This window comes from Callorhinus ursinus, unplaced genomic scaffold, assembly GCF_003265705.2.
Source record: "Callorhinus ursinus isolate GAN/ISIS: 27379988/994484 unplaced genomic scaffold, GSC_fseal_2.0 scaffold16, whole genome shotgun sequence".
Taxonomy (NCBI): Eukaryota; Metazoa; Chordata; class Mammalia; order Carnivora; family Otariidae; genus Callorhinus; species Callorhinus ursinus.
The window spans coordinates 24259828-24280484 of record NW_027397078.1 but is presented as its reverse complement, the minus strand read 5'-3'; the positions used below and the strand labels follow the sequence as shown (position 1 = coordinate 24280484).

Below are 20657 nucleotides of genomic sequence, written 5' to 3'. Positions count from 1 at the left end.
AAATAAAAAAAGGGTTCTATGAAAAAGGAACAATCAAAGAACAAGAAAGAGTGACTTGGAAATGACAAAACTAAAAAAAAAATCAAATCAAAAGGAATAAAATAAAATGATCAAAAAAATAAAAGAGACATATAGGGTCCCTTGAACAGCTTCACTGCTGAGAGTAAATTTTCAAATAAATACAAACCAGATTACATTCCTACAGCTGAGGGTTGCAAGCCACCAAAATGCCCAACCAGGAATGAGACATCTATACGTAGTCACAGCACCCTGAAGTTCAGAACACTGAAGATTAAGAGAAGATCCTCGGGCGCCTGGGTGGCTCAGTTGGTTAAGCGACTGCCTTCGGCTCAGGTCATGATCCCGGAGTCCCGGGATCGAGTCCCACACATCGGGCTTCCTGCTCAGCAGGGAGTCTGCTTCTCCCTCTGACCCTCTTCCCTCTCGTGCTTGCTATCTCTCATTCTCTCTCTCTCTCTCAAATAAATAAAAAAAATCTATAAAAAAAAAAAAAAAAAAAAGACAGAAGATCCTCAAAGGTTCCAGGGGGAAAAAAATGAATCACTTCAGAAGTAACAAGCATCCAGGCTGGCTACTGACAGACACATCTGCAAGGCCAGATGCTAGAAGACACGGCCTTCAAAGTTTTGATGGAAAACAAATTCTATAACCAACCTAATTATCACCGAATATGAGGGTAGAAGGTAATTTTTAGACCTGCAAGGATTTAGAAAGTGACTTGAGCATGTAGTTCAACAACATGGCAGAGCAAACCAAGGAAAAGATGACATGGAACCCAAAAATAGGGGGTCAAACCCAAGAGAGCATAGAGCCATGTCCCAAGACCACCGCAGTGCTGAGTCTCAGTCCAGACTTCAAGAGGATATGTGAAAGAGGACTTCAACTACCTCCATTTTGGCCTCAGTCTGCACTTTTTAAAAATTTTTTAAGATTTTATTTTTAAGTGATCTCTACACCCAACATGGGGCTTGAACTACAACTCCGAGATCGAGTCACCTGCTCTAATGACTGAGCTAGTCAGGCGCCCCTCAGTCTGCACTTTCTAAATGATTAAATTTCCCTTTCTAGCTTATCTCTTAACTCAGGCAAAAGACCCTACGTGCAAAATGTCCCCTGATGGGAACCAAACCTACCCCCTCAAGTAATAAGGACTGCACTGAACCAGCAGGACCCCACGTGACTGACTCCAAGACAATGATGGACTGGACCTTCACTGACTACCTGCACTTACCTTTGCCCCACATTTTCCTTACATAAACCTAGAAGGATTTTCGGCACTTTGGAGACAGTCTTTAAGATGCTAGTCCACTGTCTTCTGGGTGTTGGCCTCACCGAAATAAATTCCTTTCTTGTTTCAACGCCACTTATCTCTCTGCCTTTGGATTTTGTCAACGATGACTGACTGAACCTGGTCTGTTTAAGACTCCCGAAGACAGTTGCTCTTACACCCTTGCGCCCCAGCTACATGTAGAGCCCTGGGCAAAAGAGAATGGCAGTATAGGTAGCAGCACAGAGAATTGGAGAAGCCTGAGAATGAGGTTCAGAAAACTGGTACTGGGTGAAACAGGAGGAGCCTCTAGAAATGAACTTGGACCTAGACAGTCTCTGCTGAGAGGCACAGGACTTTTGACATGGGACACGGATAGATGTTAGTGCAATGTATGTTACTTACACACAGTTAGAATAACCTAAGTGCTGTTTATTGGTTTTATTTATTTTTTTAAAGATTTTATTTATTTATTTGACAGAGAGAGAGATGGCGAGAGCAGGAACACAAGCAGGGGGAGTGGGAGAGGGAGAAGCAGGCTTCCCGCCGAGCAGGGAGCCCGATGCAGGGCTCGATCCCAGGACCCCAGGATCACGACCCGAGCAGAAGGCAGACGCTTAATGACTGAGCGACCCAGGCGCCTCTCTTTATTGGTTTTAAACTTTAAACAGACATATCTCCAAAGAGGGAACTAGGGTCACAGAAGACAAAACAAATGTTATCAATCTAGACTCTTAATAAATTAATGTTTCTTTCCTTGTCCTACCGCCTTGATTGAAAGGATAGAATTACTCTAGAAAACACTGTTTTGTCCCTGGGTCCCACCGGTATAGTTCCTGAGCAGCTCACATAAGTGAGGACCAGGTGAAGGGCAGCACAGCCGACAACCAGCCATTTCTGGGTCATTTACAAAAAAACTGGTAAGCAGCAGCTCTTGGGCCTCCAGCTTCTAATGGTTCACACAATGAGCTGGGGTCTCCAAAACTTCAGGAAGTGAGGAGGGGAAGGAGCCACAGGAAGGTGACAATAGTGGGCAACAACCACCTGCCACCCTTGAGTGACCTGGCTGAGTCCACTTCCTCGGAATGATCATCCCACTCACCTCCTAGAGAGGTGCCTTGTCACCACCAGTCATGGCCATTCTCATCAAATGAGCAGGATTACCTTAGCATTTATGCTCAAGAAACCCTATCATATGATGCAGCAATCCCGCTTCTGGGTATACACCCAAAGGAAATGAAATCAGTCTCTCAAACAGGTATCTGCACTCCCATGTTCACTGCAGCATTAGTCACAAGAGCCAAGACATGGAAACAACCGAAGTGTCAAGGGATGAGTAGGTAAAGAAATTGTGATACCTACATGAATGGAATATTATAATATTATTCAGTTTTAAAAAAGGAGACCCTGCCATTTGCAACAACATGGATGAACGCAGAGGACATTATACTATGTGAAATAAGCCTTAATGAGAAAGAACAAAAACTACATGATCTCACTGATATCTGGAATCTAAAAGAGTCAGATGCACAGAAGCAGACAGCAGACGTGTGGCTACCAGAAGGAGTGGGGGAGGGGAGATGGAGAGATGCTGGTCACAGGGTACAAAGTTGCAGTTATGTAGAAGGAGTAAGCCTAGAGAGTAATGTATGGCATGATGACTATAGTTAATAATACTGAATCTTGGAGATTTACTAAGAGAGATTACTGGTGCTTTCATCTGAAAAAAAAAAAAGGTAACTATGGGGCACTTGGGTGGTTCAGTGGTTAAGCGTCTGCCTTCAGCTCAGGTCATGATCCCGGGGTCCTGGGATCGAGCCCCGCATCGGGCTCCCTGCTCAGTGGGAAGCCTGCTTCTCCCTCTCCCTCTCCCACTCCCCCTGCTTGTGTTCCCTCTCTCGCTGTGTCTCTCTCTATCAAATAAATAAAATCTTAAAAAATAATAATAATAAAAAAATTTTTAAAAAGGTAACTATGATAGAAGGTATGTTAAATAGCTTGACTGGGGTAACCATTTCACTATGTATATGTATGCATATATGTATATCAAAACATGCCATATACCTTAAATACATACAATTTTTATTAAAAAATAAAATTTTGGGGGGGCGCCTGGGTGGCTCAGTCGGTTAAGCGACTACCTTTGGCTCAGGTCATGATCCTGGAGTCCTGGGACTGAGTCCCACATCGGGCTCCCTGCTCGGCAAGGAGTCTGCTTCTCCCTCGGACCCTCCCCCGCTCTCGTGTGCTCCCTCTCTCTCTCATATAAATAAATAAAATCTTTAAAAAAATCAAAATAAAAAATAAAAAAAATTTTTAAAGTTAGACCAAAAAAAAAGAAAGAAAAGAAACTGTGCCAGGAGGGATCTTCTGAGCCCACCCTGCTGCTGCCAGCATAGGGGGACCATCTACCTGGAGGGGGCTGCAAACCACTCCAGATACCCAATAAACATACTCACCATCCCGCCCATCTTATTCAGTGACCACCTGACGTTGTTCACCTCAGGCCTTTCTACCCCAGCCCCAAGGAAAAGACTTGTTGTTGAATATTTGTGCATGAATGTGTGTGTGCACATGTGTACTTTTTTTTTTAAGATTCATATATTTATTTCAGAGAGAGAAAGAGAGAGTGAGAGCAAGGAGGAGAAGGGGCAGAGGGAGAGAATATCCAAACAGACTCCCACTGAGCATGGAGCCCGATGCCTCAGATCAGCACCTGAGGCGAAACCAAGAGTCGGATGCTTAACTGACTGAGCCAACCAGGTACTCCTATGTGTACTTTCTTGAAAAAGAATTAGGGTTTTACATTATGTTAATTCTACTGAGCCCTCCCTGGAAAAGGAAAAGGAGAGAGGAAAAAATAAACCAGCAAGCAAAAACGAAGGAATAGAACCCGCAGTAGTGGGTGTCCTTATGTCACTGTTCTGCCCGGGAGAGCACAGTCCCCGATTCTCCTCAGGATAGTCACCCCAGTGGACGTGCCCGGGGATGAACACCAGACAGCATGGCAACGCACGCACACACGCACAGCAGAGGACGCTGGCTTTAGGGCCATGCTCTCACCATGGCGGGGGGCGGGGGGGGGAGCTAATATCACTTGATTCTACATTCCTGGCTCCCTAACAGTAGCCAAGATTCCAACACCCTGGCCTTGGGAGCTTCATAAATTTAAAATGCTATCTATCTAAGTGAGACAGGAATGCTTTTTTGGACAGCTTTACAGAAAGGAGGGGGAAAATGTTTGGTGGGGGAGTTGGTTCAACTCCTTCGCAAGTCAATTAGTAAAAATGAACTCTTAATTCTTATATACTCTGCACAGGCTGGGAAGAGGGCACAGAAACTATGACAGGAGTTCATTCCACAGGTTGAGGGAGTGGCACCATGCTGCCTGTTTCCAGACTAAAATAACAGATACGCCATGTGCAGAAAAGCTTTATAAATTTGGAGGAATGGGTACCAAATCAGTCACTATAGTTAATCTTTTATGAGGGTTTGATTGCAGGGTTCATAAACCCTCTATTTTAGGAATTTTTGTCAAGTCTGAATTTTATAATCAGTGAAACCTCAGTAGTTTATAACAAATTTATCCCATTATAGTGAAGTACCTTGTCATCCTTTACTTCCTCTAACTGTTTGCAATCCAGCAGTATAGTGTAGTAATATATTTCAAGTTGACATCTGTTAGTTTTTAAGTGTTTTAAAAATTTTAATATCATCACTGATGACCAAAGCTATGACACATCAAGAAATTAATAAAATCTCTATGAAATCACTGTTCTATTTACTGTGATTAATAGCCTGATCTCAACAGTGAAACCAACAGAAACAGTTTCTCAGGTGTGACAGACTTCGGTTAACAAAAATTCACTCTTTCTGTACCAAAGGGAGATGGTAACTTAATCAAGTAAATGTGCCCATAAAGGATATAACTATATTATTTTTTTAACTAACAGTATACAATTTCTTCCATTTCATATTTTTATAATTTCTATATATGCTTAAAATCAAATATACTGGATAAAATAACCATATCAATTATATATTAAGAGGCCATATTTCAGGAACCAACTCATTATTCTGACAACTGGCAGATAAAAAGAAATAACCAAGTTATCTATCTTATCTCTCCCTTATGAGCTGTTTAAAAAAAACCCCACAAAATTGCACCTACCTCTAGCCAAAAGAAGTCCAACAATGCCAGCAAAACCAATAACACCAAGTCTTGGAAAAAATCCAGGAGGTGCATTTTGGAGATATTCATAGCTGCCTACAATAGAATCAGACCAGGAAATAGTTCTGTAAATTGCCCATTAAGAAACAAACCAAAAAAATCTTACACATAACTAGTATATATAGTACCAAATGCTTCTCAAATAATGTGTTCTTTGTTTTATGCTAATATGCTTTTTTTCAACACATTCTTTTTATGTGATATATGAACATGATTTATTATTCACATAGCAAGTAGCCAATTTTCAAACACTTCAGGTCTGATGACCTACTGACAAGAAAGTAATGTTAGACTACCTTCATATTCCTGAATGCAACAGATCTGAATCAACTATACACAGGGGGAGAAATACTAATACAGGGATTCCTTGCCTTCCAAACACAGAAACAGAATAGATTTGGCTAGATCTGCCGCTATCTTGAAGCTCTGCTGCTTGTTCTCCGAAACTCAGGAACCAAATACATGAGGCTCAGGGGAAAAACGTTTCCTTTGCCATCTGAACTCATTCTTTGAAATTGAGAAGAGAATAAATCTGGACAATGCAGGAAACTGTTAGTGCAAGTATATGCGGGAAATAGTCACTGGTGATAGATAAACACAAAGAAATGCAGCATATGAGCCTAGGTGCCATGCCTGAGCATGCCTTATGACCTCATGCAAATGATGACTCCTCTCCTGTCCACTGAGCCAATCCCACGAAGTAAGAGCCATCTGCATTCCTAACCTCCTCAGAAAAGCCTTTCCTAGACTCCTCAGCCCACACCGCTCTCTCTCTCTCCTCTAAAGTCTCATCATATTTATTCTCTGGACCCTCATTTGGTATGTAATCTTATATAGCACCTTATGTTTAATTAGTCAGGGGTGTATTTTATGTCTCCTCAAGGAGAACATATGCTCCTGAATGGTACACTGCTTGGACTTCTATGTTATTTTCCCTCAGTGGTAACAGTGGATGTTCGTCCAACAGATATTTACTAAAAGCACTGCTAGGTGTTGACGGATACTGAATGAATTAACAAACGGGTTTCAGAGAGGCTGTAACTTAAAAACACTTCACGTCTCTCTCTCAACCCCATCTTCAGCACTTGCTATCTGCTTCCAGTTTCCGGCTCAGGAAACAATGAGTCACTCCTCCAAGCCCTGATTGAGCTGTGTCCTCCGTGTGGAATGCTGCTAAGTGTTCCACCCCCATGTCTTGGTGTGGTTGACTCTATTCTAAGATTCAACTTAGAAACCCTTCCCTGACTCTTCCCCTCCCTCCAAACTCCATTAAACTCATCTCCTTCCTCTGCACCTTCAACAGTGGTCTGTGACTTTCTCTGTATTTGTGCTACTGTTGAAAATGTATTATATGCACCTCGGTGGTTGTGACCACTGTCTTAATCAGCTGCGCTCTTCCATGCCTGCCATGGAAGGCACATATGTGGAACCGAACTAACTGGAATGCTTGGTAATTTTCTCCCCCAGAAAAGAGCAGACACATGCCAGTTTTCCGTTTCCTGGGTGTTTGGGAAACGTGGTGATCATTTTAAATAATACTATAGGGCTTGTGCTGTTTGCACGAATTCCTGTCTGGCCTTTTACTTATTTTGCCTTTAACTTAGTTTTCACTTTCCATTTCGTTGTCTGGATCATCTGAAGCAATTTTCTACTTCCCTTTATTTTTGCCTACCGGCGCAGTGTTTTTAATTCGAGACGTGCACACGGAGCAGTTGATAGGAGGTCACCCGGATGGCCTTGGTGAGCTGAGCTGAAGTGGGTGAATCACAGAGAAACGGGAAAGAAGATATGCTAAAAGGCTGCGATGAAGCCCCAGCCCGGCTTCTGGTAACGGGCCGTGGCTGTGACTGCTGGGAAATGGACGGACCGCCTTGGCAGATAACAACACAACTCATAATGGAATGTTTCTTCTTAAGAGCTTTTGCAGTAACCAGGCCAAGAGACGAAAACCAAGACTTAGGTTGCAAATAATGCCTATTGCTATGAATCAATGGGAAGTGATAGGTAACAATGAAGAGCCCTCCTCAGTCACATATGTAATGACAAGAGATCAGAAGTTCTTTAGTTTCCTCAGATTAAAACATGAAGGTAATAAAAGCACCTATCTGTCAGGGTTATGAGGATTATACATAAATCAATATTTTAAAGCACTCAGGGTAGTTCCTGGCATGTAATAAAAACTAAGTAAGTGCTGATGAAATTAATAAAACTGAGATGTTACTTATTAACATACATATTATTCATGGATGTTAATATCCTATATCAGCCCATCAACACTCCATGATCTTCGGAAGGAAATAAACTGTATTCGTGCTTGTTTTATTCTGTCATGGAAGCAAACACTTGTAAAAACATGAGTTTTTGTTTGCTGAGATGCCCAGTAAAGGGAATGAAACACACTCAATGTCCATTAATTCACCAGTTTCTGATGGAGATGAGTCAGAACGTAGACTGTGAACCAAGTTTATGAGTGTTTGGGATAAGTGGATGTGAAAAACAATCAAGGACAATAAAAACCCAATGGAAAAAAATGTAAGAACACTACTCATGCAGTAAGGTCTTTCCTAGGCACACCAGCCCAGTTCCTTCTAGCCTCTAAACTTCTGTCACGTGTATTAACAGACATACAAATAAGTTATCCTGATTCCGAAAACCTATTGATGAGTTAGTGGGGGTTAGTACGAGTCATGGAAAACGCACCTGGAAACAGATTTCAGGGAAAAAAAACATCCAGTGTCTCTGAACTTGTTAGCCCAACAATCCTAATGATCTTGAATGGACTTCCCAAATGTTTAGGGACACTAGTCCTCTGAAATCTGAGGAAAATAACCGATCTTCTTTCTAGAAAAACCCACACAGCTCTAATATTCTGCATACAACTTCAAGGAATTTCCAGACCTCCTGGGGCCCATCCAGGGAATCCCAGTTAAAGAATCCAATATTAATGAAGAAACTAATTATGCCTAATCAACTTACCTAATAATAATTTTTAAAAAATCAACTCACCTAACCCCCATTGAACCAAGCTCTGCATCCTGGGCTTAGTTTGTGAGTACATTTCCTAAAAAGGTGAAAAGAAAATGAATGAGAAGGATATGCTGATTAGAAAGTAACAATAAATATATTTGTCTTTACTGCATAAGTTATCATATTATTAACACTTTGTGAACAAAGGGATACACTGTCTATCTGGGGTTTTTTGTGTTCTTTTTCTCTTGTGTAATTTCCCCTTCACTGCAAGCTGCTCAGCAGAACAGTTTATTATTACCACAGGAAGCAAACATTACAAGCAGAGTGATTTCAACAACCTAGCCTTTTTATTCTTCTATTAGATTCAAAGAGAATAGACAAAAATCAACCCCCTTGATAATTAAAGTGGCAATCCTCTCCCTGTGAGATTAAATCTGTCTTTCATATTAAGTCTATATGTCATGATTTTAGAGTCTGTATCTGAAAACTGCCCTTCTGAAGCAGGAATGACCACCTTGAATGGGACAAAGGAGTCTATATCCAAGTTTTGAGAGATACTTACCCTAATCCTGAGCAAATGAAGTATTAACATTCTCTTAACAACAATAACATGGCTTTGTACAAGAACATCATATATTCTAAAGAAAACAACGGACTAGCTGGAAGGGACCCCACTCTTCACGAAGTCTACAATAGGGGCGCCTGGGTGGCTCAGTCAGTTAAGCGTCTGCCTTTGGCTCAGGTCATGATCCCGGGGTGTGGGGCTCCCTGCTCAGCGGGAAGCCTGCTTCTCCCTCTCCCTCTGCCCCCCCCCATGCTTGTGCTCTCTCTCTCTCTCTCTCTCTCTCCCAAATAAATAAAATCCTAAAAAAAAAAGAAGTCTACAATAAAGATAGGAAAAGAGACACATGGACATCAGAAGGTATTAGAACCAGTTGCCACTTGGAAAAGGATTTGTTTTGTTTAATTTTGGTCCAAGTCAGAACAAGTTATCCTAATACTGTTAAATGCCCTTAAACAATAAACACTGAATTTAGGGGAGGACATAAAAAACATTAAAAAATTGAATACTGCTTCATTAAAATTCATTACTGGTATTTTAATGCCCATAAAAAGAAAGAAAAACTACAGATAAACATCTAGAGTGATGACCTATTTCTTTTGCTAGCATAATCTTCTCACTATAAAGAAAAATTAAATTAGTTTTTAAAGAAAGGGGCTAGAAATTATTGGCCCAAGGAGCCAGGAATTAGAAATATTTCTATTGAAGAAGACATCATTCTGTAGAAAAATAAAGCCATTGTAGTCACAGAATGGCTTTTTTATTTAGAAATAGTACAAATAAACATGTTGATAATTATTCTGTCCTTTAGAGAGGTATTTTGCTGCACTGAGCATCATGCACAGATGAAAGAGTAAAAAACAGAAGGCAATCTTAGGTTGAAAGGTTAAGAGACAAAGTACTTTTATAACCCGCCCCCAAAAAAAGAGCACAAAATAACCGCAGTCAATGCCTACATGATAGAAAAATATTCACACAAATTTGCCGACCTTATCTTAACCAGCAGATGGTTTAAAAATCTTCTAGAACAAGAGAATAAAGTCTAAGCTTTTTACAACACATTACGTAAAAGTCTTTAGATATTTATAACTCAATAATATGGTTATGATACTTAAGTATACTGGCCTAATTTATACTGTTGACAGAGTCTATGCTTACTATTTTCTTCTAAATTGGTGAAAAGAAGTTCAGCCGTGGCACAGAGAATGGAAATGAAAATCTTAAGACAAGTTCTGGATGAAAATTCAGTCTGTGAATCTCAAGCAAAGTATAGCTAGACCATGTCACACACAACTACACACTTTGTACTAATCTGCCATCAATTTTCGAGATCCAGATCAAGTATGGCAAATACTTTATGTGTCAAAGCCCACAAAAGCATTCTGTATATTGTAAACTTCCATTTCAGATGTTAAGAATTGCAGAAATGTTTCCACGAACATAGTTAACAGGGGCCTGATCTAAAACCTGAGCAGTGACAGAAGCCCATCTGCCTATGTAGCTCTCTGGTCACTGGGGCAAATAGTTCAGTACTCAAATATGTAATCCCACACTTTTTTAGCTATATCCATCCTTCTGTTACAGCATTCAAAATGTTCTGTAACCATTCCTGTTAAAATGGTTCTGATGTGTACACTTTCTGGGGGGAGAAAAACGTTCCAATTTTGATATAAATGCTTACATTATATGCTTTTCCTTCTACTAGAGTTCCAGCCCCATACCTTCCCCTAGGAGACAATCATGGCTTCCTAGCTGCGACCAACAAGAGAATTACCAGTCCACTCCTCAGTCAAGGTGCCGCACGCTGCCTGGAAGGAGGGCCATCCTCCCTGCAGCGATGGCAAGAGCTGCACCAGGATGCTAGGGCTCTCTGCTCCTCTCAGAGATGGCACTGATGAGCACCGCAAGTCAGGCCCTTGAAGGTTGGAGTCCCCTATCATGCCTTTTTCTGAAAACATGCAGCCAATATAGACTTTTCACTCTTGACTCTAGACCGAAATGTGTCACTCCACTTTTAGAACAGCTGTACCTGACACCAACTTGTATATGGCTCGCAGTAACGTCGGAGATGTGAAATGCTTTCTTCAAGTGGGGTCCTTGGCTCCTCCACATATTTAGATTGACCCTCAGGGACGGAGTAGAGTGAAAGCTGCATACATTAAAAAGCAGAACAAAAAGAAATAAAAAAGCACATGCAGTCATTAGAATGCAATCAATCATCAAATCAGCAAGCATCATTATTTCTAATAATTCATGAACTGCTGTGATTCTAAGGGTTTCATGCACCCTGAACCTTACTTCAGAGGATCTTTGCACCTGATTTATCAATAAGAAGAAGGCCAAGAAGACAGAACTATGAAGTGTCCTACCCTTCTCCCACTCCAGTGGTAGCAGACAAAGCAGCCCCCCCTTGATCCATTTTATATCCTGGCATTTAGTATTTCACCTTAGATACAGTTTGGAAAAAGGATTCTATGACTCTAAAGTGGGGAGGGGATGCAAAACAAAAACTGAGTTTAAATGATCAGTCTGGTGCTAATCCAAGCAGGTTTGTTTCCCACCCAGAGGAGCGACTTGTTCATAGTCGCTACTGGCTGCCTTCTTCACCCTCAAAAAACGCCACAGTCCCTAGGTCTGAGAAGAGTAAAAAAAGGCAAAAGATAAACTAATTAGCTTTTTGAAAACACCATTCAAGTAACCTGGTTCATGACTGAAGGCAGATCTTTATATCATTTTACTCTAAGTCAACAAAAAGCAAATATCCAAAATAATCACCGGGAAGTATAGACAAAAAAAGAATGTAAACAATGGAGAGAAGATTTCTTGTTTCATTTATTTAGTATTTATTAAGCATCTACTTAAAAGCCTCTAATCTGGCCAAGAAGAATGAAGCCAGGTCTTTAATTTCTTAGAGAGGGAAAAATGCAAATATTTTCTTGGCTTGAAAGCAGTCTTGCAGGGGCACCTGGGTGGCTCAGTTGGTTAAATGACTGCCTTTGGCTCAGGTCATGATCCCAGGGTCCTGGGATCAAGCCTCGCAGAGGGCTCCCTGCTCTGTGGGGGAGACTGCTTCTCCCTCTGCGTCTGCCTGCCACTCTCCCTGCTTGTGCTCTCTGTCTCTGTTAAATAAATAAAATCTTAAAAAAAAAAAAAAAGGAAAGCAGTCTTGGATGAGGCGGATCGCTTAGCGGTGACGAGCAGATTCCCTACAAAAAAACCTAGGAAATACTCAATTATGCCTTTAGTTAACTATCATTAATTAAAGTTTATTTGTTGAAAAGTTACATTTTAGTAGCGTCCCACGAAGAAAAACTACAAAGAAATATATTTCCTCCCTTTAAGTGTCTTCTAAAATGTCCTGTCTCCTGACATACAATGTGTATACTTCGTATATAACTAAAGCAGATGTTCAAAAAATAGCACAACATGAATGGCATGTTACCTCATTAACCTTCACAGAAGTTTTGTGAGGTGAGTCCTTTTTAGGTGATGCATAGACTCTGAAGGTGAGCAGACTCAGGCTGGCTGGCCCCACAGACCTCTGAATTACCTGAAACACAGAAACAATCTTAAGCCTTCTGTCAATGCAATAAACTGAATGTGCATAACGTGAGCACATTTATTGCGCTTTATGAGAAACAGATGTATTCCTGAAGTTTTATGGAAGTCAGAAACTAAAAAACGTGTACTCACAGACTTAAAATTTCAGGTCACCTTCACCTTAATTTCCAAGACAGTAGTTCTTAAGTTTTTCTACTTAGCCTGTCAAGTAAAATAAAATATACATACAAAGACACGTGTGCACACTTTTAAAAATAACAGAGAAATGCTATGGAATGACTTTAAAATTATAAGAATCTCGATCTCTCTCACACACATACACACACCCCCCACCACCAACAGTGGAAGAGGTTTCTAATGATTTCAACTAGTGATTTGCCGAACAGAGTGAAGATTATCTCTGTGATTCTAATAACCAAACTTTCACAAGTGTTCTCTTTCCATTCCCACTCAGAGCTGGTCTCCCCCAATCTAAGTTCCCCAACTCAGTATCTTTTCCTGCCTTGCCCTCCCTCACTGGGTCACTCACACCCAGGGCTGCAACGCGAAGGCAGTACCTCCCAGATATGCAGCCCCAGCCCAGAGCTCCCCCCGAGCTCCCAACTCACTATCCAGTTACTCCTGGACATTTCTACTTTTCTACAAGCCATGTCCAAAATCAACTCATCAGTATTTTGACTGTGCCTCCAAGTCCACACTTGGCCTGATGGCTGGGTATGTGTTATGGAATCAAGTCAGAAGGCTTTATTTTCAATAATAATCCCCTACCTTTACACAGCACTTGACCATTGAGCATCTTTCCCCCAGACCTGCCCCTTCTTCCTCTACTTCCTCTCAGGCATGGTGCCACCACCCAACCAGACAACCCGGTCAGAAGCTCTGAGGTCATATTCACCACCACCCCATCCTATCGGTCAGTAAGTCCTGTTAATTCTAACTGTTCAATAATCTCAATTCACTCTCCCCACTTTATCTCCTCCTGTACAATCTTCCCCCGGGCCCTCATTTCATGGATTGTTTCCAGCAGCATTCTAACGGCTCACCTGGCCCTCTGATGACTCGAACCACCACACTGCAAAAGAATGATCTTTCTAAACTGCAAATTGATTATCTTCTACCCTTCTTTGAGATCCTTTGTTATTTATTATCTAGGACTTTTATGCGGGCCAAACAAGGCCCATTATGATGCGACCCCAACCACCTTCTTTCACCTCATCTCTGCCACTCTGCCTTCTCCCACAACACACAAATTCCCTAGATTTCTCCCATGCTGTTGCCCAGCTTCCTGCGTTTACACATGCTGCTTGCTCTGCCTGAAATGTCCTATCCTTGCTTTGTCTTTCTGTATAACTGCCTAAGAGCAGGGAGATATATTGCATTTTTCTTTTCTTTTCTTATTTATCCATTAATTTATGTCTATCAAGTTCTCCCTACCAGACTGGAAGACCTTTCACGATGCTGCCATGTCTTACTCGGTCTCCCTACTGCCCCTGCCTGTGCCTAGCACAAAAGAAATATTCACGAACTGTTTACTGCCTACATGAATGGATGGAAGAGAGGTGGAAAATAAATGAGTGGCTGACTTGTTCTAACTCTGTAGGCATGCCTTAGCATCATGGAAATCATACTACTGAGATTTGCAATGCCTACACTGTGAAAAGACTAGGCTATTTTATAATACTCACAAAACATATAATGCTAAATAAAACATAACAAAATGTCTGTTGAAATGTATGCCTGGAGTTACACACAAAAAGGGAAATTCCTACTTCAGAAGCAAATAAAGAGCTAGAAGCTATTTAAAGGAGTGGCTATGACTTTAAACTGGTTTAAAAATAATTAACATAACCTGAAGTAGTAAGTGTTCATCTTGAAAGGACTTAATTTCAAGGCAATATTGCTACAAATTTCTTTTGTTTCCAGGGTAAAGGTTAACCAGCTATTGCCGACAGTCAGTGTGGTCCCTCCTGGCACCCCAGGAGAGGGGCCTATAAGGCTGCTGGTATCTGGAGGTGCCAACTCAGTACTCTCTGCCCCTGGGTCTGTCCACAACCTACTGACAACGCTGCTTTGAACTGGGGACTTTACACTGAGCCAGCTAGCCCTACTCTGGACTTTGATCCCCTTCCTTATCGGCAAGAGCTGGTGCCTCACCCTTTCCCACTCCCCATCCAGCACGGCAGCCCCCAAGCATTTGGGGTCCATACTGTCCTCTACCTTCATCATTCTTCTTTTGAAATTTTTATTTGAGAGAGAGAGAGGGAGGGTGAGAGAGGGACAGAGAGAGCGCACAAGCAGGCAGAGGGGCAGAGGGAGAGGGCGAAACAGATTCACTGCTGAGCAGGGAGCCTGATGCAGGGCTCCATCCCAGGACCCCGGGATCATGACCTGAGCTGAAGGCAGACGCTTAACTGAGCCACCCAGGCGCCCCTACCTTCATCCTTCTTTGATATAATGCCTTATGCTGACCTTTTTAATTCTCAGTTCCTGCTTTCGATCCTTAATCCTATCTACTCACATACTTCGTTTTTCATTTCGTAGCCTTCTGTTGTTTTAACTCAGATTTCCACTTTTCCTGTTCCTACTGATTATTTTCACTCCCTTTTCATCTTTTCTTTTCAATCTCAACTTATTCACTGTTTAAATGTAACATTTTATTGGACTCTTGATTACTTTTACTTTATTTTTCCCTTTCATCCACTTTTCTTATTTTAATATTAAGTAAAGCCTGGTCCTTTATTGCTCAAGTTGTTTTCTTCCTCTTCTCCTGTCAGTCTTCCGCCCCCTCAAAAGCCACCCCCACTCCCATCCCACAGCAAGAACTATGGCCACAAGGGCGGGAGCACCCAAGAAAGCTCCCTCCTGCAAGCTGCCCTTTCAAGTTCCCCAAGGCTCTCAACAAATAAAGAAAAAATAAACCTCACCCCAGAAGACTTGGGAGAACTACAGATTAACACTCCCTAGGGCCACAGTTCTCTCCGCAGAGAGCACATAATTTACTTCAGGGTTTCTCAATCTCAGCAATATTAACACTTTGGCCTGGATCATTCTTTATGTGAGGGCTGTCCTGTGCACTTAGACGCTTCTTGACATCCTTGGCCTCTACCCACCAGATGCCAGTAGCACCCCTCCCAGTCATGACTCAACACCGTGTCTCTAGACACTGCCAAAGACTCCTGGGAGGCATCTCCCCCGCCTCACCCTGCATTGAGAAGCACTGATTTGCCTAAATATTATTTTCTGACATCTCTCATCATCCAGACTTCAAGAAAATCAGGATGTCTTAAAATCCAGGGCCTCAGATCTAATATACAGTGAGAGAAATTAGAATAGTCTTGCCTGGGGGCGGGTGAAGTGTGGGGAGGGGATGGACTTACTGAGAAGAAGCATGAAGGAACTTTCTGGGATGACAGAAATGATCCATACCTCGACTGGGGTATGGGTTACAGAAGGTGTACATACATTTGTTAAAACTCTAATTGTAAGGGGGTGCCTGGCTGGCTCAGTCGTTAAGCGTCTGCCTTTGGCTCAGGTCATGATCCCAGGGTTCTGGGATCGAGCCCCACATCGGGCTCCCTGCTCGGTGGGAAGCCTGCTTCTCTCTCTCCCACTCCCCCTGCTTGTGTTCCCTCTCTCGCTGTCTCTCTGTGTCAAATAAATAAATAAAATCTTTAAAAAAAAAAAAAAACTCTAATTGTAAGATCTGTACAACTTAACATCTATGCATCTCACTGTACGTAAACTATATCTCAAAAAATCCATGCACACCTAAACTGCACCAAGTTCATGCTAAAATATGAGTGGGAACTGGAGGCCAAGGGTGACCCCTAAAGAATCTGACCATGGTAAGGAACCAGGTGCTATTGAGCTTTGCGACGGAAACCCACAGAAGGAGCCTCAGTAACAGGTCCATAGGCAGACAAGCCTGATGCTGATGCACTGCCCAACATCTTGGATGGCTCACTTTTCTTTTTGGCATCAAATGGGGCTCCTCTTGGTGAGAGACTACCCTATCCTGCCTCAGCCAGACCAGATATTATCACAAATGGGGATTCTGGAAGCTGGGCCCCTGCCAGGCGTTAACTGTTACTTGTGAGAGCTCATATTGAGTATTCAGGCCAACCCATTTGATGTCAGAATTTAAGAAGAGAAAGGCTATTTAAAATGGGCACAGATCACCCCACGAAAGTGTGAGAGCAAAAGAGGAGTCAAAGAAGAACCTTCTTCAATCTTCTGTCTCAAGGAAGAAAAAAAACCACTAATCTGGAAGTTAGATGTCTTGAAGAAAGATTTAACCAACTCCAGGGTCTGGATCACTAAATCACTAAAGTTCTGGATTTATCACCTTTTCTCCAATGGACACTTCTGTTGGGTTGCCTTGTGTGAGACTGGAACACAGAGGCATTCCCTCTCCATGAGGGGTCTTGACCCATTATGGTACAAACAGACTGAAAATACCTCCTGGGAAATGAGATCTCCCCTGGACCTTTTCTAATGAGAGCTGGAACCTCTAGGCTGTGCATACCCCTGGCCTAAGCACTCACTGTCCCAAGTAACGGTCCTTGAGAATCTTTGTTTGCGAGGTTCACTCTCTACCCAGGAGAGATGGCTTGGCTCAGAAAATGGGTACATATGCACCTTCCAAGAGCTGATTAGACATGCTCTAGTTCAGATTCGGTAAGTTTGGCTTGATAAACCAAAGTTGAGCCCACTCTGTTAAGAACTGCATCTTCAACTGGTGCTAAGCTACAGCTACAGAATAACTAGATTCAACAGCTTCGTTGCTTTAGATCCAGCCTATCCTCTGGAATGTATCCTTCAGCTACTAGATGCCTCTCCTGGAACTCAGACAGTTGGGGGTCTCAAAAGTAAGGAACCCAATGTGGTGACTTGTCTGAGGTTCTAAATGCAGCTGTAAGAGACCCTCAGTCATAGAGAAAACTAAAACCTGACTGAGACAAAGGTGAGTTGGTGACACTTAGCCTTGCAAACCTCAGGGGGAGGGCCAGTGAGTTCCCTGGCTCATGTGGCTAACCCTTCTTTCTTTCTGTCTGATTCTATTCCTCAGCGAGGTATCTTAAACTCTCCCTTATTTAGGTACATTTTCCAACTTAAACATTTGGATTCTTTTTCAACATTTGTTTTTACATAGCCCACAGAGGGTTTCATCATCAATGTAAACTGAGCACTAGGACTGGCAGGTGGTTGGATGGGGCCCTAAGAAGTGTCACAAACGGCCACCACTGTCTTAAAGGATTTCTCCTTCTTACTCTCTCCAATGAAGGTCATCAAGGACTGATGAGAGCAAAAACAATTTTGGCTAGGAAAGCAGAGTTATACATGATATAACAATTAGAAGAGGTCAACTACGATTTTATTCCAAAAACAAATTTATTATATACCTACTCCATGTTATGCACAGTGCTAAATATGCCACAACATTTAGGGAGACATGGTCCTTGCCCTTACAGAGTTTCCAGGAAGCTAATGAGTTTACTCAAAACGACTCAGGTCACAATTTAAAAAAACAAATGAAAAAAAAACAAAACACAAAAACTTGGGCCTGAGATTCAGTTTAGCCTTCAGCTCCAGCGGCAAAGGAGATTCTTGGACACAGTTAGCCAAGATATGAATCTGGTGAGGTCATAAACACTCAGCTCATAATGGGCACCCAGAAGGCTAAACTGTCCTTGTTTTGCAAATAAACACTGGCCAGACTCTGTAGCTCCGGGATCACTTTCTGATTGTGTCCCAGTAAAACTGCCTTAAAGACAAATAAAAATCTCAAGCAAATAAGCCATTTTCAGGACTACTCAAGGATGCTCATGAATAGTAGGGCTCAAAACCTGACAACTTGCTTTCTTTTTAAACTTTATGGAGAATCCAGTATATAGTCTCTCCCATCCTTAAGAAGGGTGACCCTTTATTTTCCCCAAATTAAAGATCTATTATCTTATTAGACCTTTCATTTAAAATATATACCAGTTTCCTTCGGGTAAATGTAAGCCTCACTTTGCAAGCCTGCGTACAGAAGAGGTTTCAGAATCACCTGGGGAGGTTTTCTCTTAGGAGCAGAGATTTCAATGCATTCCCTGACAGTGTCTGATTCCATAAACCTGGGGGGTGGGGGCCAAGAATCTATTCCCACAATCAGCCAAATTTAGAAAACCAGTATTCAACAAGCAGATACTTGGGTAACAGTTATTCAACTTAGGTTTGTATGAACACTCAAATGTACATACTTTTAAAAACATCTGAAAGCATAAAATGAAAATTGCCCTAAACAAAAAAATAAACAGTGAATGGCCCACCCATTGGAGAAGTTAATGGGATTTATTTACATTCAAGAAAATCTTTCCCATCATAAACACAACACAACCAATACCCTCCACCCATAATTCTCATTCTACCACCCATCATTCTATCTCCCTTCACTGACATATTTATTTTAAAAATAGACTATGGTTAGGAGGGAGAATAGTGGATATCCTTGGGGCACCTGGCTGGCTCAGTTGGAAGGCCATGTGACTCTTGATCTTGGGGTTGTGAATTCGAGCCTACACTGGGTGTAAAGATTACATAAATAAATAAATATTAAAAAAAGAGGAGGAGCGTCCAAGATGGCAGAGGAGTAGGAGACCTTAATTTCATCTGGTCCCAGGAATTCAGATAGATAGCTATAAAACCATTCAGAACACTTGCAAACTTAACCCAAGATCAAAGAAAAGATTAGCAGCAACTCTCTGAACAGAAAAGCGACCACTTTCTGGAAGGTAGGATAGGCAGAGAAGTGAATCGGAGGCGATATTCGGGAGGATAGAGGGCGGGGGAGGGGGACTCCGCTGGCCACTTCTGGCAAGTGATAGAGCCGCGGAGCACAAAATTGGAACTTTTAGAACTCGGCTCTGCTGAGGGACGTCGCTCCAGTGGCTAAGCAGGGGGTGGAACCCTCACTGGGACAGTGTGGTCTCAGGACCCAAAACCAGGGGTGCCTGAGTGCAGCAGAGCTCCCAGGTATCGGAGAGGGGAAGCCAGCTGCAGAGACAGAGCCGAGGAGTGGGCTCACAGCCCAGGGTTGCCATAAACCGTGATCCATGGCACAGTTGGGCCACTGCTCTTCCAGCAGGGACCCAACAAGCAGCAGATCCAGGGAGACTCCCCTTCCTCCCCTGGGAGGAGTGGCGCGGGAGAGCTCACTGCAGGAATCTGCTGGGTTTGGAGACTCCACACGGGGTCGGTTGCCAGAGATAGAATCGCGTGGTCACAGGCCAGGTGAGCATGGAGTGCGGCCTGAGACCGGGAAGACGGGAGTGATTGCTCTTCTCTGGGGGCACATTGAGGAGTGGGGCCCCAAGTTCTCGGTTCCTCTGGGGCAGAGATTGGGAGGCCGCCATTTTCACTCTCGTCCTCCAAAGCTGTAGGGAACCCTGGCAAGGAACAAAAGTTCCCAAGACCAAACCTGAGCAGATTACTTAGCCGGGACTGGCAAGGGTGGGGCAATTCCATCTCCAGCAAAGACATCTGGGAACCATGGCAACAGGCCCCTCCCCCAGAAGATCAGCAAGAACAGCCAGCCAAGACCAAGTTTACCGATCAATGAGAACAGCAGATCTCCAGTGCTAAGGGAATAGAGCACATAGAATTCATGGCTTTTTTCACATGATTCTTTAGTCTTTCAACTTTTTAAAAATTTTATTTACTTTTTAAAAAATTTTTCTTCTTTCCTTTTTCAACCAACTTCTTACCAATTCCTTTTTTAAAATCTTTTTTTATTTTCATTTTTACAGTCATATTCTTTCCCTTCCTTGTATTTTACCTTATTTTTGTGTATATATATATATATATATATATATATATATATATATATGTTTTCCTTTCTTTGAAATTTTGGGAAGCAGTTTCTTTTAACAGACCAAAATACCCCCAAAATCTCATCTATGGTTCTGTTCTATTCAGCTGCCGGATCATATTCTCTTTGTTTTCCCCCAGGTTTCGGGTCTCTTCTGATTTGTTTAGTGCATATTTCTCTGGGGTCGTTGTTGCCC

General features: G+C 42.3%; 1 protein-coding gene across 7 annotated transcripts in view; it reads right to left on the bottom strand.

Moving 5' to 3' along the window:
- The window catches only part of APOO (apolipoprotein O), an 85974-nt gene that overhangs the window by 43899 nt on the left and 21418 nt on the right, over nucleotides 1-20657 (bottom strand). For all 7 annotated transcript variants that reach the window (XR_012381044.1, XM_073901978.1, XM_025857860.2 and 4 more), the window contains exons 2-5: nucleotides 12494-12601; nucleotides 11081-11200; nucleotides 8526-8580; nucleotides 5460-5555 (exon numbers count right to left, since the gene is read on the bottom strand). Coding sequence is in view for 6 of the 7 variants with exons in the window: in XM_073901978.1 (XP_073758079.1) it covers nucleotides 5460-5555; nucleotides 8526-8580; nucleotides 11081-11200; nucleotides 12494-12601 (379 nt within the window). In the remaining variant the exon portion in view is untranslated. The remainder of the gene's footprint in view (nucleotides 1-5459; nucleotides 5556-8525; nucleotides 8581-11080; nucleotides 11201-12493; nucleotides 12602-20657) is intronic.